The sequence below is a fragment of the Aspergillus costaricaensis genome (assembly GCF_003184835.1).
Source record: "Aspergillus costaricaensis CBS 115574 unplaced genomic scaffold BO79scaffold_20, whole genome shotgun sequence".
NCBI classification, from domain to species: Eukaryota; Fungi; Ascomycota; class Eurotiomycetes; order Eurotiales; family Aspergillaceae; genus Aspergillus; species Aspergillus costaricensis.
The window spans coordinates 4,929-28,789 of NW_020291820.1; the positions used below are offsets into that span (position 1 = coordinate 4,929).

A 23,861-nucleotide genomic window follows, 5' to 3' on the forward strand; every position below is an offset into this window, starting at 1 on the left:
CTTGGAATTTCTTCCTTTTGGCTACTTCATTGCTGTTATCACCAAGTAGTACTCCTGGGTCTGCTTGACAGAGAATTCTTTACTTTTCCCTGGAGAAGAAATTGCGCAGTTTTCACAGGGGCCTAGACGCATATCAAGAACGCAACAAAAAAAAAACGCCTCTGTTATCATCACTGCCGTCCACCACCATCATCATTATCCTAATCTTATATCATCATTACCTGAGCGTTTTCATTGGTACCAGAAAATTGGTGCCCGCGTTTTTTTCAGACTTCCTAAGACATTCAGGACTTGGCTTCCCAGATTACTTTTGCGGTGCGGGTCCCGCAGGTAGGCTAGAAAAGGAAGGAAAAAGAACAGTGTTCCCTACTACTCCGTATCCGAATACCGATTACCATCTTTGGGCTTGGTCTGACGTGGGGTGAGAAACGGTTCTAACCTGGTTACATGACGAGGGGCAGACGCGTGGGAGTTTCGTAACGAGAAATTTCCAGTTGACAATACGCAAATACATACCTTACCAAACCACAGGTACGGAGTACGTCAGTAAGTACCCACTCCAGCTTTCTTTCAATTGAAACATCCATCGGTTTCTTCGAAATCGACTTCCAAAATCCTTCCCTCCGAACTTCTCCCTTGTCTGTCTGTACGACACCGCATTCGCCTGGATGGGAGACTCTTAAGAGGTCGAACACCAAGACTTCCCCCCTCTCCCCAGCATTTTGTTGACACTCTTTACTCCAGACATCTTCGCTCCCTCGACTTCCGCAAGTGGAGATCCCAATTTCTCTCTCGGGCGAAGGATAACGCTGGCACTGTTTCCTCCGTCGCATGATCAACTCTCTTACTCACACATCCTGGCGCCTTTCGCTGCAGGTCCTCTACTACACTCCACGTAACCGTGCAGCAAACTGGAAAAGCTACATATCGGACCACACTAGACAATCGCGACCCTCACGATTACTCTTGTCGGTCCAATCTCCGATTGCTCAAATTATCACCCTTCCCCTTTGGACCACCTGCATCACTGCGTTGGCAGGCAATCCTGCATTTCCTCTCCCGATCCTCGTCGCCGATTTTCCCTTCTTGCGCAGCCTTCCTCTAGTCCCCGGCCGGCGAGTGACGCCAATCGACGCGAAGCCGAATTTCCCTGCTCAATTCCAACAATAATTTTTTTTTACCTTTACACCCACGCACACACATACACACCTTTTGGCGTCTGTAGAAGCTACGTTCGGAGGGGCTCTGCTGACAGCTAAGCACATGCGCGGCGCACACGGCTATTGACTTGCATTATTTCGCTCACCAATTTCTGTTCCCATTACCTTTCAATACTCGCCTTGGAGCGTCCCTCGGTCCTCCTGCCTTGCACCGGAAAAGAACCTCAACCGCCGGCACCAACCACGGCCAATTGGTTCGAGCTCCACACGTCCTCGCATATTTGCTGCAGAGGGACAGCTTTCCCCGCGTACTAGGAGATCCGCCAACTGAGGAGGGGTAGAATTAGGGCACCAAAATAGGATACAACGCGGGCAAATCAGATCATATCAGGAAAACCTGACGAAAATCAATTCCGGGAAAAAAATAATTGGAGACCAAGGCTGAGGGTGCCAAGTCATTCATCATTTTGGCTTTACTTGGGTTGACGACAAGACAAGCGATCAAAGAGCCTTCCCCCCCCCCCACCCGCGCCGTGCCATTGTTACACGAAGCCAGTGTCTGTCTCAATTGTTATCAGGAACCCGGATCCCGTACTCTCGCGAGCGCTCTCCGGCAGGGCTCTCCGCATTGCATCAGAGGCAGGCCAAGATGCAGATATCAAAGACAGAGCAATCCCGCTAAGCAAGTGGCTTTTGCATCGCTCAGCCAGACACGATCCCCTTTTTGGCTCGTATTGCATTCCTGCTATAGGCCACCATATCAGGGTCAACACAGCCGCCTAGTTACTGCACGTCGCTGTTCATTCGTCCCCTGAAGAGTCCAGGTGACTCCAGCTTTGGCACGGTTCACGACAGGTCTATAGTCTCACGTTTTGCAGCCGGGTGCTACGTCTGGCAGGTATCCGCAATGGCTTACGCCGCCGCTTCGTCGCCTTCAACCATAAATGGCGACACCCAAGCAAGTTTAAAAGTCACTGGCTCACTCCCGAAGCCTCCAAAACTACATAATGTCAACACATCTGTTCCCCCCGCCCCCAATCCCTCCTCCGCTCCGCCCTGTGCCTCCATATACTCATATACACCTAACTCATTACGTCCTTCGCATACCTTCTCAAATGCTTCGAGCCCTTCAGGCACCCCTCTGCAATCAGCTACTGACGCGCTCCGTGGTCGAATACCCTCATTCCCTCTGGTCCCCCCAGCCCATCTAGAGCTTGGAGATTCAATTATGGCTGTTCCTGGGAATGCTAGTGCTTCCGGCTCGGGAGATGCGGCAACCCAAACGACAAACAAAGGCCCAGGATTGATGCGCAGAATCTCTCGAGGGGCAGCCAACAAGCTCACTCGGAGGCGGCAATCCGCGACGCAGAATGATAAGCGGGACCGTAGCTCCGGTCCCGTTATCATGCGCAGACGGAGTGACAGCAAGACTGGACAAAATAGCTGGGAAAGTGCGCTTGAGTCCAGTAATGAAGAAGACAGCAACGATGCTCTGGACTCTCTTGGGGTCTGGTGTGGCTCCGAGGCTTCTAGCTTGCAGAATGAGAGTTTCATTCCTCCTACTCGCATCGTTAGTGCAGTTGCACCGAAGCTTGATGCGGTGATTCAGCGTGGCACAGTCCTCACGAAAGTCACCAAGAAACGACGGAAGCAAGTGCGCTTCTTCTTCGACATCGACGCTGGGAAAGTTTACTGGGATATTTCGAACCCGACGAAACGGTTTTATATAGATGACATCAAGGAGGTCCGAGTGGGTGCCGATGCTCGCAATTATCGTGAGGAACATCAGGTTTCACAGGATTTGGAAAGCAAATGGTTCACCATTGTCATCGCCGATGCAGAACGATTGAAGGGACGGGCTGTCAAGACTCTGCACCTGATTGCGCCTAGTGATTATACCTTTGAACTCTTTACGACAACCCTCGAACACATTTCACGCTATAGAATTGGTCTTATGGCTGGCCTAGCTGGTTCTGGCCAGAGCGAAGCGGTCTTGAAAGCCCATTGGCAGCGTGAGATGTCCAGACTATATCCAAAGGGTTTAAAGCCCGACGAACTCGAGAGCCTGGATTTTGAGGCGGTTGAGAGTGTATGCCGCAGCTTGCACATCAACTGCTCCAAAAATATGCTCCGTGCTCAATTCTCCAAGGCGGACAATAACAACAAGGGCAAGTTATTTTTTTCCGAGTTCAGTGACTTTGTTGCTCGTTTGAAGGAGCGGAAAGATGTCAAAGCTATCTTCAAAGAGCGCGCTGTCAGTTTTGAAGGCTTTACTTTGGAAGAATTCCTGGCATTTCTTCGTGATGTGCAGAATGAAGATGTCGAGTCTGACCGAAGCTACTGGGTGTCTATCTTTGATCGGCTTGTGCGCAAATCGAGACCCCGTGCACCCAGTCTTCCAGAGCACTCGGACGGAAGGCCTACTGTGGTTCCGCGTCTGGGCCTCGATGCCTTCACCTCGTTTCTATCTTCTTCCTGGAATGGGGTCTACGCCTCCCGCGCCCCCCAGTCCAGGTTTGATCGCCCATTAAACGAATACTTCATATCCAGCTCTCACAATACGTATCTCCTGGGTCGCCAGGTTGCTGGTGCATCCAGCACTGAGGCATACATCAGCGCTCTGTCCCAAGGGTGTCGTTGTGTGGAAATCGACTGCTGGGACGGAGCTGATGGCCGACCCATTGTCTCTCACGGAAGGACCATGACCACCAGCGTCCTGTTCGCCGATTGCATTACTGTCATCAACCGATACGCATTCATCAGCACAGACTTCCCCCTTATCCTCTCTCTCGAAGTTCACTGCAATCCCGAGCAACAACTAGCCATGGTGAAAATCATGAAGGAGACCTTTAAAGACCAACTAGTCTTGGAGCCACTTCTTACAAACACCTTCGTCCTTCCATCGCCCGAGGAATTGAAGCGTCGCATCCTTGTGAAAGTCAAAACTTGCGATGAAACAGAGGGTGGTATGCGACAAGAATCGTCGGGTTCATTGATTAGTGTCGGTCGAAAGCGCAGCTCAAGCTCCCCATTTATGCAACCGACGGTGCCCGAGTACCCTCCAATTGCCAACCTTGTTCCTCTTGCTGGGTCTTCCACGGCTGGCCAGGATAGTGTTGATACTTTCCTTTCCCAAGACAGACGATCATTCACGACCACCAGCTTAAGCAGTGCCACGGAAGACAGTGATGGCGCATTGACGTCCATGAAAAGGGAACGGAAACGACGCCAGAAGAGCAAGATCACCAAGCCATTATCGGACTTGGGAGTATATACTCGGGGCTACAAATGGCATAGCTTCACGTCCGCGGAAAGCCAGCGGTATAACCATGTGTATTCGTTCGCAGAGCGTTCCTTCGAGAGTATCTGCCGTGATTCAGATAGCAAAGCGGTCTTCGAGAAGCACAACCGAAAGTATCTGACAAGGGTCTATCCGTCTGGCTTCCGTCTGAGGTCCTCTAACTTTGATCCCCTCAAATTCTGGCGTCGCGGAGTGCAGATGGCCGCTTTGAACTGGCAAACCTACGATGTTGGAATGCAGTTGAACCAAGCCATGTTTGCCGCCGGAACTGATCGCACAGGCTACGTACTCAAGCCCGAATCTCTTCGCACAGTGACTCCTGGCGAAGATAAATGGAAGAGCACGGGGCGGAAACGCGTTAACTTTACTATCGAAGTCATCTCTGCCCAGCAACTACCGCGGCCTCGCAGCCTTGGACCGGACGATAATATCAACCCGTATGTAGAGGTTGAGATATTCAGTGCCGATGATCGAGGCCAGAGTTTTGTCATTGGGGAAGGTGGTCTAAACGCTTCGGCGCGGAGTGGCGTGTCAGGTATTGGCTATCCGCACCGTCGGCGCACAAAAATCGAGCAGAGCAATGGGTATAGCCCCATCTTCAATGATTGCTTCAAGTTTGCGCTGGAAACGAAGTATCCGGACCTCGTGTTTGTCCGCTGGACGGTCTGGAGCTCGCTGGATGGCCGCAGTGCAGGAAACAACAGCAGTCTTCAGTTGGCTACCTTTACTGCCAAACTCACCAGCCTTTCTCAAGGCTACCGCTATCTGCCTTTGTATGATGCAGGCGGCGACCAATATCTCTTCTCAACCCTGTTTTGCAAGATTACCAAGGATGGTATCACTCCCGCCTCCATTGAACGACCCGATACCGAGGAACTCCGTGCTGAGCGATTGGGTATTCTCCGTCAAATCGGTCAAACCGTGTTCAAGCGCTCGTCATCCACTGAACGGGAGAAGGAGGCTTTCTCCGACAAGGGTAGTGAGATCCCGATCAGCTCAGAGGACAACCATTCTCCTACATCCCCGACTTTGACGCCGACAGTGTCAGCGGCATCTACGTCTTCGCTGCCTCCTTAGCACCCATGCAAGGAGACTTAAGCATAGTGTGAAGTCATTTTCACTCCTTCTACACTTCCCTACACCCTTTGGGTTCATCTACATCTCCTTTCGCTATCACGCTGTGATATTTTGTTTCCATTCATGTGCAAGTATGGGATTGGCGTTCTGTCAGCTTTGGCTGCATCTTTTGCATTTTCATTTTTATCCTTTCCTGATGTCTTATGGGAGCCTGAGGCGCATCACGGTCGCAAAACGGAAGCCACAGGCGGGCTCACATGGAAAGCATGACCTCACATCTTCAAATTTTACCTTTTGTTATCTATCTGGGGCGACGCATGGACGATTCCGAAGTCCCGAGAAGGCGAGTTCATGGTGTTATTTACTAGTGTTCTAGCTCTTGTGTGTGTGCGTCTGTATGTCTGTGTTGGCACTGGAGTGCCTTGATTTATCCGCGATACCCTTTTAATTTGGACGTTTTTGTGTTGCTTTTATGCGTTGCATGGCTGTGTGATTATCATTGCAGACCCGTTTTCCATTCTCACTACTGTTTTGCTTGCATGTCCATTTTACTCAGCATCTGTCTCGGGGTTTTTCTTTGGATCCGATGTGTCATTTCAGATATCAATTGTCGTTGCATCGGGGTCGCATACTCAGGGAAGAGGGAGTCACCGAGGAAACGGTTGCATCATTCGGCATCACTGGCGGGGGATCAATGCATTATGAAGCGAGGTTTGAGGCCTCTTGAGGAAGCTGGTTATCATGGTTTGGTCCACTGTCGCTAGAGTATCCGGAAGAGATCCTAGCCCATGACAGGTCTGTTGTTTACATTTTGTACTTCTGTGTGTTAATATGAAATCGCGGCTGGGACGCTTTGCTTCGATTCCGGGCCTTTATACAAGCTTGGCTTATATCCTTTCCAACTATTCCTTCTCGTAGTTAGTATGCATGAGATTCAGTACCTTTAACAGTAGAGGCGTCATGGCTTCAGGTATAGGTCTCCCACATACTCGGCCAACCTGCCCCAATGTGGGCCACCCGCCTCCCACCGCCCGCGGTAAAGGCAACGTGACGACTTCCGCCTCCGCGGATGGCCATCCCAAGCCTAACTATACTCCCCCAAACCATTCATTACTCTTTAATTCAATCCTCCTCAATTTCTCCTTTTGACCGCCGCAATGGATCCTTTCTCTGCTGAGGGTGGTACGTTTTGTCCATTGAGCGATCACAAATACACAATCTCCCCCCATGACCTCAAGCACTAACTAACATGCCTCATATTCCCCCCATAACAGAGCTGATCAACATCCACAATGCCTTCCACCAAGGCCAATACCAAGCCGTAATCGAATTCGACACCTCCGCTCTATCCCCCGAGAACCAACTTCCCGCCCGTGTCCTCCAGCTTCGCGCCAAGATCGCCCTAGGCCAAACAGACGAAGTTCTCGCCGATGTCGAAGGCGAGGAAGAGACCCCCGATCTTGCGGCCGTGAAAGCGCTGGCCCAGCAGTCGACCGGAGATGCTGAATCGGCATTGAAGCTGGCTCAGGACCTCGCAGAGAATTACCCCGACAATGCTACTGTACAGGTTCTGTGCGGCACGTTGCTGCAGGCTCAGGGACAAAGTGAGGATGCGTTGGCTTTGTTGACCAAGCATCAGGGGAACCTCGAGGCGTGAGTTTCGGCCTTCAGCCCCGACATGTGCACTTGTCTGGATGATCATGGATGGAAGTCGGGAAAGCTAATGGACGATAATTTAGTGTGGCCTTGATCGTTCAGATTCATCTTCAACAGAACCGCTCTGATCTCGCCTTGAAGGAGGTTCAGGCTGCGAAGCGCTGGGCGCAGGATTCCCTTCTGGTCAACTTGGCTGAGTCGTGGGTTGGAATGAGAGTTGTATGTGGTTTACCCGGATGCGGTGCATGCTGCTATTTGCTCTAATCTTTGTTGTTTGAGGTTGAGCGATGAAAACTAATTTGCTTTGTGCTTCGGCTTTTAGGGCGGCGAGAAATACCAGGCTGCGTTCTACGTCTACGAGGAATTGGCTTCCGCTCCTAGCACCTCCGCGCCCCTTTCTATCGTCGGTCAAGCCGTGGCTGAACTCCATCTCGGTCGGTTGCCTGAGGCTGAGGCCGCCTTGACTGCGGCTCTGCAGCAGTATCCCGACGAGGCAGAATTGATCGCTAATTCTGTTGTGTTGAATGTCTTGGCTGGCAAGCCTTCGGAGGAGTTGGAGCAGTATGTTCATTCCCCATACCCCTAGTCATTGATCCTTGGACGAATGTGTCGCTAACGCATGCGTTGCACTTACTATAGGCGCCTCGAACAGATCAACCCCACGCATCCCTTGCTCTCCGATCTTCAAGCAAAGAGTGAATTGTTCGATACCGCGGCTGCGAAATATGCTCCCAGAGTGTCGGCTTGATCTAAGATATCCGTTGTTTACTTCTCTGCTACTTGCATTGCTTTTGTTTCTTGATCTCCATTTTGTACTCCCTCTTCTTGCTCCCTGGGCGTGATATTGTTTCCGATTATGAATTGATACGACGGCGTAGCTATGTGTAATCTAGTTATTGTCCAGCGAATGCTTCCTTCCTTATCCTATTTTACCTGTCTAGTCTGTACTTGCCCTATTCCCGTGTATTGTCATATAGGTGGGGAATTAGATTTACAGGCTGGTATAATTTAATTACGTGTATATCATGTGGTGCTATGTCGCCTATTCTAGCCAGTGATTACACACATGTTACCTGAAACACCACAGGGAAAGCGACCGAAAGCAAGACAAGGGGACTGGCCAGCAATGGGACACTTCAATCCCTATCGTACAAGTAATAGTGTATCACCTACCTACCAGACAACCGACACTACTAATCGATCTTACAGTCGAGCACCTAGCCAGTTAACGATCGCCTGAGTCTGCTGAGTATCATACCCAACTACATCGGCAGCATAGACAGCCGAGTCATGGGTTTCATCCTGTCCCACAACGTAAACAGTATTGGGTAGGACTTTCTGTTTATAGCGATAAAGTATCAGCTGTGCACTATAATTTGGAATAGGGAAGGAATTGAAGCAGGAACTGCGACAGGTGCAAACGGAACGTGAAAACAGCCAATAAGGGAACGAGAACTGATGAACGAACCTTGAACCTCTCCACAAACTCATCAATAGAAGAGAGCAGAATCTCATCTCTTCCAGCTGTGATCAAGACATCTTTTGCTTGTATTCCCTCCCACCAATCCATGGGGGCTCTAGCTGGTTCACTCCAGGGATCGCCCTCTTTACCCGAAAGGTACTGATCAGACCAACGGTCGAGGATCTCTTTAGAGAGAGCATCCTTGTATGCGTTTTCCTGGACACTAGGGCCGTCCAACTTATAACTAACCCACGGCGCGCAGCCAATTACACCAGCCAAGGGCTGGGAGATCATTAGAGGCTCGATCTCTGGGTGTGGATTGGTGAGGTGCAAGAGCACAGCGAAAGAGAGGTTCCCACCAGCGGAATCACCACCCAAGAAGATGTCAGCTGGGGAACGACCTGTCTCGGTGAGGATGTAACGGAGAGCCTCGACCGATTGACGGAGTTGTACCGGATAAACGGCGTGCGGCGTAGTAGTGTAGGTGAGGAAGAAGATAGCAAGGTTGTCATGGCCAGCTTCGTTCAGGCGGTCGAGCATATGTGCTAGTAGCTGGTAATGTTGTGGGCGACCAAAGAGAAAGAATCCGCCTCCTAGGTAGCTGGGTTAGTATGGGTACATTTGGAGAATAATTGTGGATTCAGGAGAGAAAACAGAAGACGCCAATCACTCACCGTGGTAATAGACGAGGACATTTTTGGCGTTTTTGTTGCCAATCCAGTGGCCTTTGGCGCCGTGATTAAGAGGCACAGTCTGCGGCTGGAGGCCTCGGCTGGCCATGAACTGTCTGTATGCTTCCTCGGTGGGAATATCCCGGAGCCTAAGATGACAGTTAGCAGGCAGTGCCCGGTCGTAGGGAGGACTAAAACGCACTGCAATTGTCTCGGGGTGAAGGTGACACAAAGTTTGCGCGTCACGGCATTGAGCACATGGACGTTGTACTGCTTGGCGCCATTCTTGCCTCGAAAAGCAGCTGTAACGGAGACAGAAAGGAAGGTCTTAATGACAATCAGACTGTTCCATGCCTCCTGCACCTTTTGCCAGATAGTCAGAGGTTGGTTCCAGGACGACATGGTGCGAGAAGGTGGTATGGGAGGGGAGAGGATGTGGAGAGGACTTGAAGGTTGAAGTATTGAGGGTCGATTCCCCCGCTTTCTAGGTTGTCCGGCTGAAAGTGGTAGACAAACCTAGCATATTCGGCAATTGATTGACTGTCCAGAGCAAGGGACAGGTGGAGTGCATATGCACTGATAGGCAGAATGGAACAGCTCTTCCACTGCTTCAGCCAGCCCCCCGCAGCTGAAGAGATGACCTCGGCTCGGAACTACTAATCCACAAGTTATGTTATATTTCCCCCATAATGCATTATGGCTTAGATATAGATACATTCTAGTTTCCGTTCACCATATCCTCCTTGCCCGTCAGATCACAGAATGCCTTGTATGTGGTGAACACATTCTCCTCTCCACTGCCCGTACTCTCGACGATACACTCGGCGTTGGCTCCCACAAAGAAGACATAGCCTTCCTTCACTTCCTCAGTCTTGTGGCCAACCGTAATCTTCCCAGTTCCACCTGTGCATATCAGGATGCTTGGGCCCACCAGTGCGTCGAAGGTTGCTTTGGCCCCAGTCCTCTTTAGATCCGTCTTGACAACACTAAATTCTTCAATCGGAGGGTCATAGAGAACAGACGATGAGCCACTAGAGTAGGCAGAGGCATTGAGAACGGCATATGGGTAATCGGTCGGCTCCAGCTTTTGCTCCTCAATTGGCGCATAGGAGTATGTCAGCATTTCGGTGAGTGTATCAACATCCTTGAACTTGGGAGTGAAGCCCGCCCGCACAACGTTGTCAGACGACGCCATGCATTCAATAATATCTCCAGAGATGTATGCATGGATGTCATCAGCCTTCAAGAACATGGCTTCGCCTGGTGCCAGCTTAACAAAATTCAGGAAGAAGAATACGAATAGCCCAATGTCGTTAGGGAATTGCCCGTTAAGCCGAGCGATGATGGCAGCCAATTCGGCAGGGTTGCTCGGATTCGTCTCTGGGGTGCTGGTAGAAGTAGCAAATGTATCAGGAGAATCCTGAGCCGCGGAGATCAGCTTTTGGGTGGCTGCCTCAATGCTTTCCGGTGATGAGTTCATTAGCGATGTGAATAAGGAACGTAGCGCGTCCTTGTTCTTCGCCATCTGGGCAAAATCTTGCGAGTCTTCGGAGCCCTTGACAACACTCTCGAATTGATTCGCTGCTTGCGTGCCGACAAGCTCGCGGAGAGGAGCGACTGCGTTAAGAAAGTGAACAATTTCGGCCAGTGGTCGGAAGCCGCACAGTCCTTCAAACGGGGTGATCGCAATCGTCATTTCGGGTTTGTGATTATCATCTATGTAATGGTGATTAGAGTTGCTTGCGATTGTCGTCAGAGATAATTATAGGGATTACCTGGATAGTTTCGGGCGTCCCGGGCATGAAGCTTTTCGGCCAGTTTCTTATTCGGATGGGCTTGGATACTGAGAGCCTTTTGAATAGAAAGGACCTTGAAAAGGAAAGGCAGTTTTCCTCCATATCGCTCGCTCACTTCCTGGGAGATCAATGCCTGGTTATCTTGGACCATATCGAGGAGTGTTCGCTGGGTTTCGACATCTTTGGAGGGAAGGGAAGGATGGGTGCCCATCCACAACTATACGTCACCGGGTCAGTTTACCGCCATGAGAACATGGAAAATTGGGGGTGCGGACCTCTGCGTAGGGCTTCTCTGCTTCTATGGAGAAATCGGAGCCTGCAGTGATGGCAGCATACTTTGCGGCAGCCGACTCATGGCCAATCTTGCCTAGACCAGCTTCAGCAAACGCAGCGGGCGGAACAATCCAGGATGCGGGGATGTCCTACCCCAGTCATAGCTGTTGACACCTGTGGATAAAGAAAATAGACTATCAGTGAGACTATTCTCTCTTCTCTCGGGTAGAAAGCTCGATAGGATGAATACTCACCACACTGAAGACGGAGCAATGGTACCTGCATCGTGCTGAGGGAACTAATACGATAAGTATTGTATTGGTGTGAAGGGGAAGGAGGAGGATAGACAGAAGAAGGAAAGAGCGAACGAACTAGTGAGTGAATGGCGGGGGGAAAGAGGAACAACGGCAGTTACCAATTGAAAACTACTATTCAGTAAATCCACTCGCTAACTTGAACTTTCTCTCTATCACAACAGAGCAGAAAAGAAAAGAAAGTCAAAATTCAGACACAACACTGGGGGTTTTGAATTCCTTATGAGCGACCGAAATAATTCTTGCTTCCGTTCCCCCAGAAGATGTCTTAGAGGGTGAGCCCCTCCATCCCGCCCAACTCGTTTATCGACCATTAAATTAATCTTCCGTTCAATATTACTACTCCATTCCCGATTGGGTGTTCCGCATCCGTTTACGTGAACCGGAATGGGATCTGCCAATCAAAGAGTCCCATGGGGCGCAAAGCGCTTACCGACTAGCCGCGAAGGGAAGCTCTCCGCCCAAGGAACAGCTTCGCAGTCGGATGCTCAGCATGACGGGGTCCCTGAAGCTCAGGTTCCCGTGTCTCCTCCGTCCCAATCAGTCGGGCCCAACAGGTTTTCCACCCCGGACAATCCGTTTTCTGCAAAGCCTCAGAGTGTCTCTCCTGTTCGTCCCCACAACCTCAGACAAGGTGCTGCCCGTGGTACTCGAAGCTCTGCCCGGCAGGATATCCTTTCTACCTTCGAATGGGAGGCTCTAGCTATCGAGAAATCGAGAGACTCCGCCCCCGTTGCAACCTCGGCTAAAACCAGGAATAGCCAACTAAGGGCTACTACGACTGCTGCTGCTACAGCTAGGGACCAGAGCTCACCTTCCAAGAAACCCAAGAAAATGTCCCGGAATCGGCCTAGAGGTCCTCCAGTCCCCAGGGACAACGGACTGGCGGCCAATGAAGAGACTGACATGTGGAACAAGATCCTCCAGGACCTTCGCAAAGCGAAGGAGAAGAATGACAAGCAGAAGACGCTGGCAGATCAGATCGCCGCCTTGAACGAGAAGATCGGTAAAGAGGGTGGAAGTAAGTCTTATATAAATCTTCCTTTCTAATCCGCCCTACCCACATACCGCATGCCCTGCAAAGAATGGATCATGCCCCGATTCGCTGAATGTGCTATGACACTGGGGCTTTTCTTGCTTAATTCCGTTCTACACTTTGCACGAGGCGTTCTAACTATCATGTCCTGACTGTCAGGCTAATATTCCTAGCGGTTGGCCTTATCTTGCTTTTTGCCATCATGTCCTCGTTTTGCCTTGTCTGTTTTATAGCTTTTACTTGCTGTGGAGATCATGAATGCTGACTGCCGAAACAGAACCTTCTCTCAGCGAGCACGATCAGCTCGATAGTCTCTATCGACAAATGTCAAAGCTGTGCGACGATGAGAGAGCCATTCTGCAGGATGAGCCTAGCGATGTTATCAAGAACTTGGGTCTCCTGACCGCACTTCGACAGGCCTCCGAAGCGGAGGCCCCTCAAAATCGCGCTGCTACGTTGTCCAAGTCGCGGAAGAAGCGCAATGAACTGGATGGGTCAGCAACTGACTCGCCTGGGCCCTCCACTACGGCCTTGCCAGATAAGGTCGGTCGCACGAAAGGCGGCGTTCAGCGTAGTACCAGTGTTTCCAGCACTCAGGTCCGTGACAGCCGCGACATTCGCGACAGCGGTGTGTATGTTAAAGTAGAAGAAGGCACCGAGGGTACCAAGGGTACCCTTGCAGAGCGCAACGGACACCTGGTGGTTGGGGCGGAGGTTGTCTTCAAACACAACAAGAACAAACAAGGGGTCGAAGGCGAGGGCATTCAGTGCATTATCAAGGGGATCTCTGGGGATGGAGTGAAAAAACGGTACGGCGTGACGCCCCAGTCCACTTCCACAGGATCATTGACCGATGTATCTTTCAAGGTATGACGTGCAGGACCCGGAGCCAAACGAGAACGGTGAACAGGGAGCTGTTTACAAAACCACTGCCGCATCTTTGATCCCCATTCCCCAGATGGGGTCAGCCTTGCCATCATTCCCAGTAGGGAAGCAAGTTTTGGCGAGATATCCAGACACGACCACGTTCTATCGTGCGGAAGTCATGGGTTCCAAGAAGGATGTCTACCGTCTCAAGTTTGAGGGCGAAGAAGATGATAAAGAGATGGAGGTAGATCGACGCTTTGTACTTGATATACCTGGGAAGTAGAACCAGTCTTGGGATGTCAATGTTACACTACGAGAGATCTACGGAGCGATGCCTTCCCCTCAAGTGACAGCGCCAGTAAGAGTATGAAACTGCCCCCAAGTGGGCAGGCGAACAAGACAGGAGCAAGGCACAAAAGACGGAGTGAAAAGAAAGGATTGACAGGGAAACAGGGGCAAAACGAAGAAGAGATTTGCACCATGGTCGGTTGCACTATATTTTGATACCCATTCATTGAGCTGGAATGTTTCAATTTGGCGGGTGAGGCGGGATTTACGGAGTTCGGTTTGCTTTGATGAGTGGGATGATCGCCACAAATTGGCTGGTTATGTTTGAGAGGTATAGTAATAGTTACCTAGTTATCGTGTGTCATTTACTTTAAATTCCTTGCATAGATGGGGGTTTCAACCTACTTGCTACTGTTATTGTTTGTCGTATTATTCCTATATTCACCTAGTAGTATCCATTAGGTACGTACTTAGTTCTGACAGAACTAACCAACTAGATAACCGGTCCAGAAGCTTCCTCTGCAGTAAGAATTACATAAGGCGTGTCAGGCCTGACAAATGGGTGGGTGAGTCAGCGAGTACCCCCACCGCCGAAGCCGCAGTTGATCCCGAGGGTCCGAAACCACATGCGGCGCCGAAACAGAGCAAGTGCGGGATAACTGGCCCATGGTCATCCCACGGCAATGGTGTACTTTACAACTACTTCCTATGATAATGTCCTCCTTTTTCGCCGTCTCACTGTTATAATTCCTTGTCCACAACCTATTGTCAGGGTCGTCCGCAACTTCTTCGCCATACAATCTTCTCCTTCTTTACCTATCCATCTATTTGCGCGTTGTTATCCGCGGCCATCATGTCGAACCTACCTTCCCACGCCTCCCCAACCTTTGTGGCGCAAGATGCGCCCTCCCACCCTGTGGAAGAACTGTCCATTAGCACAGATCAAACAGCAATTCTGCCCTCAGATAGCAGAGTAGACGAGCTTCGTGACAATGCTATCGCCCAGCTCGACAGCGCAGATAGCGATCGGGGTGATGTAACCCCCGCCGTGCCTGCCTCCCTCCTCTCCCCTTCCTTTACCCCTCCAGCTACCCCCGGTGGTACATTCAATCCAGCAAAACTGCTTCAACAGACTCAAAAGTTACCACACACTAAAGCTCCGAAACTTCTTCCTTGCCTTCCCGAAGTCGAATGCATCGTTCGCGCACGGATTCCCACCACCACCGGCGCGGAGATGTTTCTCCATCTCTACCACAACAACTTGGACAACAAAGAGCACTTGGCAATTGTTTTTGGAAACACTATTCGAAGTCGGAGCCTGGACAAGGTCCGGCCAGGGGAAACGGAAATGGATCGTATGATACGTGGAGCTTATGTGGGCACATTGCATCCCGGTCGGGTGAGCAGTTGGTATGATGATGGAAACGCTGAGGGTGCAGCTGGTGACGGTGGACCTGTATCATCAGAAAGGTCAACTGCGACAGAGAGTTCACCTAGTCAAGCGCCACTTGTGAGGATACACTCCGAATGCTATACCGGAGAGACCGCCTGGTCTGCGCGCTGCGATTGTGGTGAACAACTAGACGAAGCAGCCAGGTTGATGTCCTTCCCCATGGAGACTCTAAGTGAAATGGCTTCCCAGCAAGCTGTTCCGGTGCCTTCCAATGCCTCTGGCGGGGTGATTGTTTACCTGCGGCAAGAGGGTCGCGGTATAGGACTGGGGGAGAAGCTCAAGGCCTACAACTTGCAGGATCTTGGCTCCGACACTGTAGAGGCTAACCTTCTCTTGCGACACCCTGCTGACGCGAGAAGCTACGGTCTGGCTACGGCGATCCTAGTCGACCTTGGGTTGGGTGTGGATGCCAATCCTCACGGCATCCGACTTCTTACGAATAACCCGGACAAGGTTCGCGCCATTGAGGGTGCAAATCGTGAGGTGGCGGTTAAGGAGCGTGTGCCAATGATACCTTTGGCATGGAGGTCGGGGGGAAAGCAGGGCATCAAAAGTCTAGAAGTAGAGGGCTATCTCAGGACAAAGGTAAGTTTTGCTTGTTTCACCATGTCACTCTTCAACTGGTTTTTCCGAGACTGCTTGTTGCTTTTTTTTTTTTTTTTTCTTTCTCTGCCTCGGTTGTGGTACTTTTGTTATTTTGCTCCGGCCAGGGATGCTAACTTTCTTGGGTCCAATAGATCGCGAAAATGGGACACATGATTGAATAAACTCGCTAGAGTCATTTCACGTATTTTCTTTTTCTTTTCTTTTTTACTTTTCTTTTTGGTTGCATTCCCTCACTTGTCTGTTTCACCCACTATATAGCCGTTTGTCGAATGGGTGTACTATATGAGGCCTCGGGTTGGGTCTCGGTAATGCTGTACAGTTATGAACTGATTTTATGATCCAAGAGTTTATCATTGTCCCTCGGTACACCTGTACCTCTGTTATTTGTTGCCGAATTTCTATTTTGGACGGAGTGATATCTGTCTGCGTTCTTTTTTCACCAATCTGGTGCACTGGTCTGGTTACTGTGGTTAGGCATCACCAGGATTGTGGATACCGGGACAAGCTTTTGACTTTGATACCATCTGAATGACGCCAAAAGTGAAAGGATAAGCCAATTGAGAATGAGCTGTCATGAGATCGTGTGCCGACAACCCGAGACAATTGCTCCGTAGCTTTTGGATCCACCGATTCAGCGATTTATGGCGAAGGGAGTTAGTATCTAGTGCTATAGCTCTAGGATCCAGAACCCTTGGCGAGGGACTTTTTTTTGCTGTCTCTTTCGGGGTGCGCGGGACAGAAAGCGGAGCAACGCCACAACTATGGAAGTTTAGAGCGCCGCAAAAGACTAAGACGCTCCGGCTCGGCCGTGGCCTGGTATTTCTGCAAGAATCTTGTCTCTTGTCTGCTTGTGCCGTCAGGGTAGAAAAAAAGGCAAAACGTGGTGCCGATTATTGACTTTGGGGCAACTCCACCGCAGCCAACCAGACTGACTGTTCTCCCCCGACCAGAGAAAGTTGCTGAAGGCTGCCTTTCCCCAATGATCATTTCCCTATTTTTCTCCTCTTGCCCCCCCCTCAAATGACTCGCCGGTCCTGGTGCCAGTCCTGACTCGACCGGATCGGCTGCTCCTTTTATTTTTGTCTCTCCTGCCTTTCCTTCTCGATGCCACCCTGACCATCCTTCAGTGAACCCCAGATCCCCTGAATTGTGTCTGGGATCCTGATCCGCTTTGCTTGTGCTCGTTACCCGTCGTGTTGCATGGCCGCTGCGTTCCTGTAGTAGCCTGCGAGTGAGGCCATGGCCACCCGCCTTCCTCCTCTAACCGATGTCGCTGCTTCAGCGAATCCGGAATCCCCCTCAATTCCCTCCGCCTCTTTCTCCTCGTCTGCTGTGGCTGCTGCTGTTACACCCTCGACCGTTCAAGGCCCATCCACCGCCGCCCCGGTCGCCACTCCCGGGTCCGATGTGGTAAAACTGGAGGACTCCCCCACACCGTCCGCATTGACCTCCGCGGACGCAGAAACACCCGCACCGGATAACAATGGAACACCGGCAACAGGCGCAGGTCGCAAACGCAAGCTTAACTGTACCTCAGCGCGTGGTGTAGCGAATCTCACCCCTGAGCAGTTGGCGAAGAAGCGCGCGAACGACCGGCAGGCCCAGCGCGCCATTCGCGAAAGGACGAAAGCTCATATCGATTCTCTGGAACAACGAGTCCGAGATCTTTCGTCGCAGAAGCCCTTCTTGGATCTTCAGGCGGCTTTGAGGCAAAATGAAGTCATCCAAGCGGAGAATCGGGAGATCCGACATGGACTGAAAGCGATCATGGATATAATTCAGCCTTTGTTGGGGCAACAAGAGAAACCGAGTATGTTCCCATAACAACTACGTAGTCTGTCGGGGAAACAGTTGTATTAACAGTTTATTCTTCCAGATACTTTGACCGCGACGCCTTCGTCAACCAACAATCGAATCCCCCCAATAACATCGACGCCGCCGTTGTCCGATGCCTTCCGTTTCTCAGCCAATACCCAGAGGTCAGCCCCTGGCGAGCACCCGTTTGCAGAGTCCGCTACGAATCCCGAGGCATCTTCTTCCACCGCACATGCGGCCTTTGCGTCCGGTACGGGACGCCGTGAGATAACAGCGACAGGCCCAGCTTCTTTCCGCATTGCGTTCGACTACCAGCGACACAACCTGGCTCACGGTCTGGACTTTGGCGGGACTGATGAACGAATGGGCTTTAACTTCCTGCTTGACGCGTCGCAGCAGGTCCCCAAAGTGGAGGGCTTTCGACGCTCATCAGAGACACTGAGGCCATCGTCGAATCCATCGCCAACCAACCCATCCGGTGTTCATCCTTCTATGGCGGAACAGCCACTGCCTGCCTACCTGACCCCGATTCGAAACGTCGCTCCGACATGCACGCTGGACGCCATTCTGTTGGATTTTCTTCATAATCGACAGCACCAAGCAGCGAAGGGGGTTTCAAAGCAGAGCCTAGTCGGACCTTCTTACCCCAGCGTCTCCTCCCTCCTCAATCCAGAGAAAAGCGTTTACTCGCATCCCTTGTCGAAAGTGTTCACCGACATCTTGCGGACCTTCCCAGATATCTCAACCCTCCCAGAACAAGTGGCTGTGCTGTTTCTTATGTTCCTCCTCATGCGGTGGCAGATTTATCCGACCCCTGAAAATTATGACCGGTTGCCCGAGTGGCTCACTCCTCGCCCGTCGCAGCTTCTCACAGCCCATCCAGCTTGGATTGACTATCTGCCATGGCCGCGAATGCGAGATCGCCTGGTGATGTCGTACCAGGATTACCCCTTCGAGAATTGGTTCATTCCCTTCACACGTACACTATCTGTGAACTGGCCCTATGAAGCGACGGACTGCCTTTTGTCTTCCGGTGACGGTGACGAGCTTATGGTCAATCCCGTCTTTGAAAGACACTTCCGCAATCTCAGTAACTGGTCGCTGGGGCCCGCTTTTGCAGAAGCTTATCCTTCCTTGGTCGAAACCACAAGGATCAAAGCTTCACACTAATGCAGACGGATTGTCAGCCATCGCTTGCCATTGATCAAGAAAGATGGTGCATCTTCATGACTTAGACGTTGGGCATGACAAGCTGTTTTCGACTTTGGAGTTTATTTACTTCTCCTCTTCAGTCACCTCTCGCTTTACTTGGTCCCCCAGTGGTGCTGGCTAACGGTGGTCAATTCCGTTGGCCGAGACAGCATACAAAAGTTGAGTTGAATTTTAGGACGGCACACAGTGGTCTCCTCCCCCTGACACATCCGTCTCGTACGGTACCACCTAAATCGTGTCGCACATGACTTACGCTGGCCGAAATTTGACAACTGTCTCGAGTTCTGCTCAAGCTGTCAGGCTGTCAGGCAAAAGTCTATCAATCCTTTTCTACTGGCCTTGCATGCTTTTGAAAACAGAGTGGTTCTTCGTGAACATTTGCATCACGGGAACGATCCGAAAAAGGTCAAAATCCCGGACGGCCCTTAAGCTCCGAAACTGCCTTAATGGAGGGCTGTATGGAAGGGTTTCGAACTCCCCACCACGTAGTTGCATGTCACAGACTGCGGACGGGAGGACAGTCCGACAGTAGGTATCTGTCTGGAAGGGCTTTCATATCCCTGACCATTTGAATGCCTGATGAAGATCTTCGGTTATATCAATTATTATATAGGACAATGTAACTACTGGTTTCGCCAATCTAGAAAGAGATCAACATGAGTAGTCACATATATCTAGTCTAGTCTATTGAGAGTTTCCCTGACGACTCTTTTCGTTCCAAAACTCCAGGCCTGCCTTCTGCCGCAGATAGCCGTACATGGAGCTGCTGTCCAAGCATTCGCCCGCATACTCCCTGGCAGCCTCCATGTTATCAAGAGAAACCTGCAACCCCGGCAATTCCACGTTATGCTCCTTCGCCATGGAAAACGCGTGCCTTGCATCTTTAATGGCCAGAGACACCCCGAATCCGGGGCGAGAGTCCAAGGGCGGTGCATAGGCACCAGTCGTCAACCTACCAGTGTCAGCCATGATGTACCATAAAGACGGATAGTCAACATCCAACATAATTGGCACACTCACCGTTTGGAATACCCCCCAGCCACACCTCCAAATGCCTCTCCGATAAGATCCTCCATGGGCCCTGTACCTAAGCCCGTCTTCTCCGCAAAGACCTGCGCTTCACCAACCGCCTCCATCAAGTTCACTGTGACGATGTTTCTGACAACAAAAATACACCCGTTAGCAAGAATTCGCATCCCCTATATCCAGTACAAGTTGGAGGCGGTAGATTCAACATACCCGGCAATCTTCAAAAGAGAAGACTTCATAGCATCCTCTCCGCAATCAATCACCTTTCTCCCCATCACGTCCTGGATGAACGGCTTTACCACCTCTGCCGCCTGTTTGGGCCCTCCGATGGCGAAGACCAGCTTCCCATCCACAGCGATGGGGTTGCCCCCGAAAACAGGAGCAGATAGGAATTTGGCGTCCTTCTCCTTCAGCTTCGAGACTGCTGTGCCCACAGTCTCTGGGAGAACGGTTGAGCAGTCAACAAAGATCTTGTCTTTGAGGGGGTGGCCGGAGTTGATAGCTGTGGTGACCAATTCTTGCAGAACAGAGTCATTGGACACCTGTCTCTTGTTTAGTATTGATGTCCTTTTGGGCCCTGATGATGCTGTTGCGCACCTTCCAGAGGAGAGATCGCATACCATGGTGAAGATAATCCCACATTGCGAGACAAGCTTCGAGAAGTTGTCTGCGGGTGTACCGCCTAATTTCTTGAGGGGCTCACCTCGGGAGATGGTTCGGTTGGAGTATATGAGACCCGGGCCTGTCTTGCGGGCCAAATGCCTTTGGAGATTGCTGGCCATGGCGAGGCCCATGGAGCCGAGGCCAAACTGATTGGCATTGGGGTTAGTTCTTGAGCCAATAGACCCTCCCTCTTTCATTGATAATAACGTACCCAACCGATTTGTGTCATGATGTATGTTGAACTGGAGTAATCGAGTGTGTCTAAGATGCCAGACGGGATTGAGCGGGTGTTTTGGGGACTATATATACGTCGGTGGTTGTAAATAGACTTCGTTGATACTATCGGGCGGGCCCGATGCCGGGGAGCTTGCTACGGTCGTTAAGTACAGCACTAAGATCGACTACTGCTGTTTATGGAAATACTAGAGGGTTCCTTGATTGTTGTATATTTTGATGTCAGTGGTTACTTGGAGTGGCTAATAAGTGGGTAACAATCAATTGATCTGTTTAAAGCTTTTCTCGCGAGATCCATGTGTGTAGGTTTACTAGTTGGTTATGAGACAGACCTGTCTGTTGAAACGATACCAGTCTTAAGGCTACAAGGCCATCAGGCATAAAGGCATGCAGGCATCCAAAGAGAACAAACACACCGCCTCAGGCCGACCGCACGAGACGGTCACGGACCCACTCATAACCAAAGACAGGCCAGACTGACTACTACTACTACTTACTACTCCGTACTAACTAACTGACTGCTGCTTCCCAACCCCGTCCAGCCTACCGCTCTCTGGACGTCATCTCCCATGCTCCTTTTGTTTTTACCCCTCCGGAATTGATCAATCTTGCTACGTCTTAACAATCTACATCCTTCACCATGGCTGATATGCCCATTGGTATGTTTATGCGTCTTCCCCCTCCTCTTCCTGCCCTTCCCTTCCCTCTACCCCCCTCCCCCAAGTTCTCCTTGTCGGTGCCTGTCCCTCCCGTGCTTCCCAGCTAACCAACCACGCCCCCCCCAGTGCTCGACGGAGGAACTGGTTTCCTCAAGGTCGGATATGCTGCGCAGGTCTGTCGCTATCTCTATTCCATTGCCTACTCTTACTTACCTCTCCTTTTCCGCCCATGAACAGAACTTCCCCGAGCACCAGTTCCCCTCGATAGTGGGGCGGCCCATATTGCGAACGGAGGAGCAGGCCGGCGACATTGTCGTCAAGGATATCATGTGCGGAGATGAAGCTGCTGCTGCCAGATCTATGCTGCAAATCACCTACCCTGTACGTCATTTTATTCGCGTGCCTTCGTTCTACCCCCGATCGCTCCGTTGTCTCCCCGGAGGTGTGGCAGACGTGTTAACGTTGGGCCCGACTTGGTATACAGATGGAAAATGGTATCGTGAAGAGATGGGATGACATGCAACACCTATGGAACTACACCTTTTACGAGAAGATGAAGATCGATCCTACGGGCCGCAAGATCCTCTTGACCGAACCCCCCATGAATCCCCTGAAGAACCGGGAGCAAATGGCTGAGGTTATGCTGGAAGGCTACAACTTTGGAGGTGTATACGTTGCTATTCAAGCTGTGCTTGCACTATACGCTCAGGGTAAGTCTTGCACGCTCTATTTCCTGAGGCACTCTTAGACCACAGCTCTGATCGCCCGCTCTTTCGCATTCCGCAGGTCTCAGCAGTGGTGTGGTCGTTGACTCCGGTGACGGTGTCACCCACATTATCCCCGTCTACGAATCTACAGTCCTTAACCACCACATTCGCCGACTTGATGTCGCCGGTCGTGATGTCACCCGTAACCTCATCGCCCTCTTGCTCCGTCGCGGTTATGCTTTGAACCGTACCGCCGACTTCGAGACCGTGCGCCAGATCAAGGAGAAGCTCTGCTACGTGTCCTACGATCTCGAGTTGGACAAGAAGCTCTCCGAAGACACCACCGTTCTTGTCGAGTCCTACACCCTCCCCGATGGTCGCGTCATCCGCGTCGGCAGCGAGCGCTTTGAAGCCCCCGAATGTCTCTTCCAGCCGCACCTGGTGGATGTCGACCAACCCGGTATCGCCGAGTTGCTCTTCAACACCATCCAGGGCGCCGATGTCGACGTGCGCTCCAGTCTCTACAAGGCTATCGTGCTCAGTGGAGGAAGCAGCATGTACCCCGGTCTGCCTTCCCGGTTGGAGAAGGAGCTCAAGCAATTGTGGCTCACACGGGTCCTGCAAGGCAACCCGGAGAGGTTGAACGTACGTATTCTCACTCGCTGGTGGACAGCTCTCTACCAAAAGAATTCACAAGCTAATTTCATAATCTAGAAATTCAAGGTGCGCATCGAGGACCCGCCGCGACGAAGACACATGGTCTTCCTGGGAGGTGCCGTCCTCGCCAACCTGGTAAGCCTCCTTATTCTTCCTATCTCCCCCCTATATACCTATTCGTCTGTTCACGAGACACACCGTCGCTAACACAATCACCAGATCGCCGACAAGGAGGATATGTGGGTTACCAAGCAAGAGTGGCAGGAACAGGGTGCACGTGCCCTGGCCAAGCTCGGCCCTAGATAGTTGTCTCTTTCATTCAGTACATACGTTGTATATTTCATTTCAACCTTACCTACCGACTACCTATCATTACTTACCATCTATCGGGGATTCCATTTTCCCGCGCTGCGAACTGAACAAAATCGCCTCCATCTTACGCCTTCCCCGAGCAGCCTTTTTCCCCCACCCCTCCTTCCTCATGTTCTATTTTCATAGCTCCGTCATTTGTTCCATACTACGTACATACAATTACAGTTTTTCTGGCGTATCGGGGAGATTGAGTTAAGTAAGGTCCGGCTTGGTGTCATGTCATGTCATCTAGTATGTGAACGAATGACCGAATTCAGCTGGCTTGTATGTCTATCTTTTCCTCATTACGATCGGTCAATTCCTTCTTGGTAAATAATACATTATAGCTAACTTTAGCTCATTACTTCGACATACTAGCACGGATTGGGGACTTTTATGATTCAATAGTACAACTAAAGCTGAAACCGTTCCTCCCAAGTCTATATCTTTCTATATACTATAGAAACAAATTGTGAAAAGTACTCCTGATAAATGCATATACAAAGATGAAGGCAACCGATATGAGATGATAAAGCCATAGATCGATCCGCGCGACCAATGGAAAACAACACAG

At 51.0% G+C, this 23,861-nt stretch overlaps 11 protein-coding genes across 11 annotated transcripts; 8 read left to right on the top strand and 3 right to left on the bottom strand.

The window, feature by feature from the left end:
• Positions 1–705: 705 nt before the first annotated feature.
• BO79DRAFT_209612 (uncharacterized protein) lies at positions 706–1,594 on the top strand. Its single transcript, XM_025682635.1, has one exon. The coding sequence runs from the start codon at positions 832–834 to the stop codon at positions 1,168–1,170; it is 339 nt and encodes a 112-aa protein (XP_025538334.1). The 5' UTR covers positions 706–831; the 3' UTR covers positions 1,171–1,594.
• A 25-nt stretch (positions 1,595–1,619) lies between these two features.
• Positions 1,620–5,808, top strand: BO79DRAFT_28120 (putative 1-phosphatidylinositol-4,5-bisphosphate phosphodiesterase Plc1). Its single transcript, XM_025688135.1, has one exon. The coding sequence runs from the start codon at positions 2,068–2,070 to the stop codon at positions 5,536–5,538; it is 3,471 nt and encodes a 1,156-aa protein (XP_025538335.1). The 5' UTR covers positions 1,620–2,067; the 3' UTR covers positions 5,539–5,808.
• Positions 5,809–6,631: 823 nt separating this feature from the next.
• BO79DRAFT_175027 (putative Coatomer subunit epsilon) lies at positions 6,632–8,112 on the top strand. The gene is made up of 5 exons (XM_025679774.1): positions 6,632–6,720; positions 6,813–7,191; positions 7,278–7,413; positions 7,517–7,755; positions 7,834–8,112. The coding sequence occupies exons 1-5, from the start codon at positions 6,696–6,698 to the stop codon at positions 7,940–7,942; spliced, it is 888 nt and encodes a 295-aa protein (XP_025538336.1). The 5' UTR covers positions 6,632–6,695; the 3' UTR covers positions 7,943–8,112.
• Positions 8,113–8,286: 174 nt separating this feature from the next.
• On the bottom strand, positions 8,287–9,729 carry BO79DRAFT_238365 (putative 6-hexanolactone hydrolase; the record flags this gene model as incomplete). The annotated part of the gene is made up of 4 exons (XM_025684805.1): positions 8,287–8,532; positions 8,663–9,249; positions 9,331–9,476; positions 9,530–9,729. The coding sequence occupies 4 exons, from the start codon at positions 9,727–9,729 to the stop codon at positions 8,398–8,400; spliced, it is 1,068 nt and encodes a 355-aa protein (XP_025538337.1). The 3' UTR covers positions 8,287–8,397.
• A 259-nt stretch (positions 9,730–9,988) lies between these two features.
• On the bottom strand, positions 9,989–11,832 carry pmi1 (mannose-6-phosphate isomerase pmi1). Its single transcript, XM_025679775.1, has 5 exons — positions 11,651–11,832; positions 11,550–11,570; positions 11,399–11,490; positions 11,103–11,340; positions 9,989–11,043 (listed from the first exon to the last, which is right to left on the bottom strand). The coding sequence occupies exons 1-5, from the start codon at positions 11,679–11,681 to the stop codon at positions 10,046–10,048; spliced, it is 1,380 nt and encodes a 459-aa protein (XP_025538338.1). The 5' UTR covers positions 11,682–11,832; the 3' UTR covers positions 9,989–10,045.
• Positions 11,833–12,097: 265 nt separating this feature from the next.
• On the top strand, positions 12,098–14,230 carry BO79DRAFT_196773 (SAGA-associated factor 29 family protein; the record flags this gene model as incomplete). The annotated part of the gene is made up of 3 exons (XM_025681224.1): positions 12,098–12,731; positions 13,024–13,555; positions 13,614–14,230. 3 exons carry the CDS (start codon positions 12,098–12,100, stop codon positions 13,894–13,896), a joined length of 1,449 nt encoding a protein of 482 aa, XP_025538339.1. The 3' UTR covers positions 13,897–14,230.
• Positions 14,231–14,577: 347 nt separating this feature from the next.
• On the top strand, positions 14,578–16,610 carry BO79DRAFT_175039 (GTP cyclohydrolase II). The gene is made up of 2 exons (XM_025679776.1): positions 14,578–15,939; positions 16,092–16,610. Exons 1-2 carry the CDS (start codon positions 14,755–14,757, stop codon positions 16,119–16,121), a joined length of 1,215 nt encoding a protein of 404 aa, XP_025538340.1. The 5' UTR covers positions 14,578–14,754; the 3' UTR covers positions 16,122–16,610.
• A 418-nt stretch (positions 16,611–17,028) lies between these two features.
• BO79DRAFT_28170 (bZIP transcription factor) lies at positions 17,029–19,088 on the top strand. Its single transcript, XM_025688141.1, has 2 exons — positions 17,029–17,770; positions 17,837–19,088. Exons 1-2 carry the CDS (start codon positions 17,200–17,202, stop codon positions 18,943–18,945), a joined length of 1,680 nt encoding a protein of 559 aa, XP_025538341.1. The 5' UTR covers positions 17,029–17,199; the 3' UTR covers positions 18,946–19,088.
• On the top strand, positions 19,089–19,617 carry BO79DRAFT_28165 (uncharacterized protein). The gene has a single exon (XM_025688140.1). It carries the CDS (start codon positions 19,232–19,234, stop codon positions 19,517–19,519), a length of 288 nt encoding a protein of 95 aa, XP_025538342.1. The 5' UTR covers positions 19,089–19,231; the 3' UTR covers positions 19,520–19,617.
• A 35-nt stretch (positions 19,618–19,652) lies between these two features.
• On the bottom strand, positions 19,653–20,945 carry BO79DRAFT_246069 (NAD(P)-dependent oxidoreductase). Its single transcript, XM_025685520.1, has 5 exons — positions 20,891–20,945; positions 20,637–20,825; positions 20,227–20,558; positions 20,008–20,145; positions 19,653–19,939 (listed from the first exon to the last, which is right to left on the bottom strand). The coding sequence occupies exons 1-5, from the start codon at positions 20,906–20,908 to the stop codon at positions 19,672–19,674; spliced, it is 945 nt and encodes a 314-aa protein (XP_025538343.1). The 5' UTR covers positions 20,909–20,945; the 3' UTR covers positions 19,653–19,671.
• A 509-nt stretch (positions 20,946–21,454) lies between these two features.
• BO79DRAFT_175047 (actin-related protein 2) lies at positions 21,455–23,543 on the top strand. Its single transcript, XM_025679777.1, has 7 exons — positions 21,455–21,572; positions 21,699–21,745; positions 21,810–21,953; positions 22,057–22,282; positions 22,359–22,924; positions 22,994–23,071; positions 23,156–23,543. Exons 1-7 carry the CDS (start codon positions 21,554–21,556, stop codon positions 23,240–23,242), a joined length of 1,167 nt encoding a protein of 388 aa, XP_025538344.1. The 5' UTR covers positions 21,455–21,553; the 3' UTR covers positions 23,243–23,543.
• The last annotated feature ends 318 nt before the right edge of the window (positions 23,544–23,861 follow it).

Bases quoted from the DNA above. Each gene is read 5' to 3' on its own strand.
- BO79DRAFT_209612 (XM_025682635.1), top strand. From the start codon at position 832: ATGATCAACTCTCTTACTCACACATCCTGGCGCCTTTCGCTGCAGGTC.
- BO79DRAFT_28170 (XM_025688141.1), top strand. From the start codon at position 17,200: ATGGCCACCCGCCTTCCTCCTCTAACCGATGTCGCTGCTTCAGCGAAT. The intron at 17,771-17,836 runs GTATGTTCCCAT...TTATTCTTCCAG, and splicing joins GGGGCAACAAGAGAAACCGA to ATACTTTGACCGCGACGCCT.
- BO79DRAFT_175039 (XM_025679776.1), top strand. From the start codon at position 14,755: ATGTCGAACCTACCTTCCCACGCCTCCCCAACCTTTGTGGCGCAAGAT. The intron at 15,940-16,091 runs GTAAGTTTTGCT...TGGGTCCAATAG, and splicing joins AGGGCTATCTCAGGACAAAG to ATCGCGAAAATGGGACACAT.
- BO79DRAFT_28165 (XM_025688140.1), top strand. From the start codon at position 19,232: ATGACTTACGCTGGCCGAAATTTGACAACTGTCTCGAGTTCTGCTCAA.
- BO79DRAFT_246069 (XM_025685520.1), bottom strand. The intron at 20,559-20,636 runs GTATGCGATCTC...AACAAGAGACAG, and splicing joins GTGGGATTATCTTCACCATG to GTGTCCAATGACTCTGTTCT. The intron at 19,940-20,007 runs GTGAGTGTGCCA...TGACACTGGTAG, and splicing joins GCTGGGGGGTATTCCAAACG to GTTGACGACTGGTGCCTATG.
- pmi1 (XM_025679775.1), bottom strand. From the start codon at position 11,681: ATGCAGGTACCATTGCTCCGTCTTCAGTGTG. The intron at 11,491-11,549 runs GTAGGACATCCC...AAGCTGGTCTAG, and splicing joins TGTCAACAGCTATGACTGGG to GCAAGATTGGCCATGAGTCG. The intron at 11,341-11,398 runs GTCCGCACCCCC...GGTGACGTATAG, and splicing joins CAGAGAAGCCCTACGCAGAG to TTGTGGATGGGCACCCATCC.
- BO79DRAFT_175047 (XM_025679777.1), top strand. The intron at 21,954-22,056 runs GTACGTCATTTT...CTTGGTATACAG, and splicing joins TGCTGCAAATCACCTACCCT to ATGGAAAATGGTATCGTGAA. The intron at 23,072-23,155 runs GTAAGCCTCCTT...CACAATCACCAG, and splicing joins GTGCCGTCCTCGCCAACCTG to ATCGCCGACAAGGAGGATAT.
- BO79DRAFT_175027 (XM_025679774.1), top strand. From the start codon at position 6,696: ATGGATCCTTTCTCTGCTGAGGGTG. The intron at 7,414-7,516 runs GTATGTGGTTTA...TTCGGCTTTTAG, and splicing joins CGTGGGTTGGAATGAGAGTT to GGCGGCGAGAAATACCAGGC. The intron at 7,756-7,833 runs GTATGTTCATTC...CACTTACTATAG, and splicing joins CCTTCGGAGGAGTTGGAGCA to GCGCCTCGAACAGATCAACC.
- BO79DRAFT_28120 (XM_025688135.1), top strand. From the start codon at position 2,068: ATGGCTTACGCCGCCGCTTCGTCGCCTTCAACCATAAATGGCGACACC.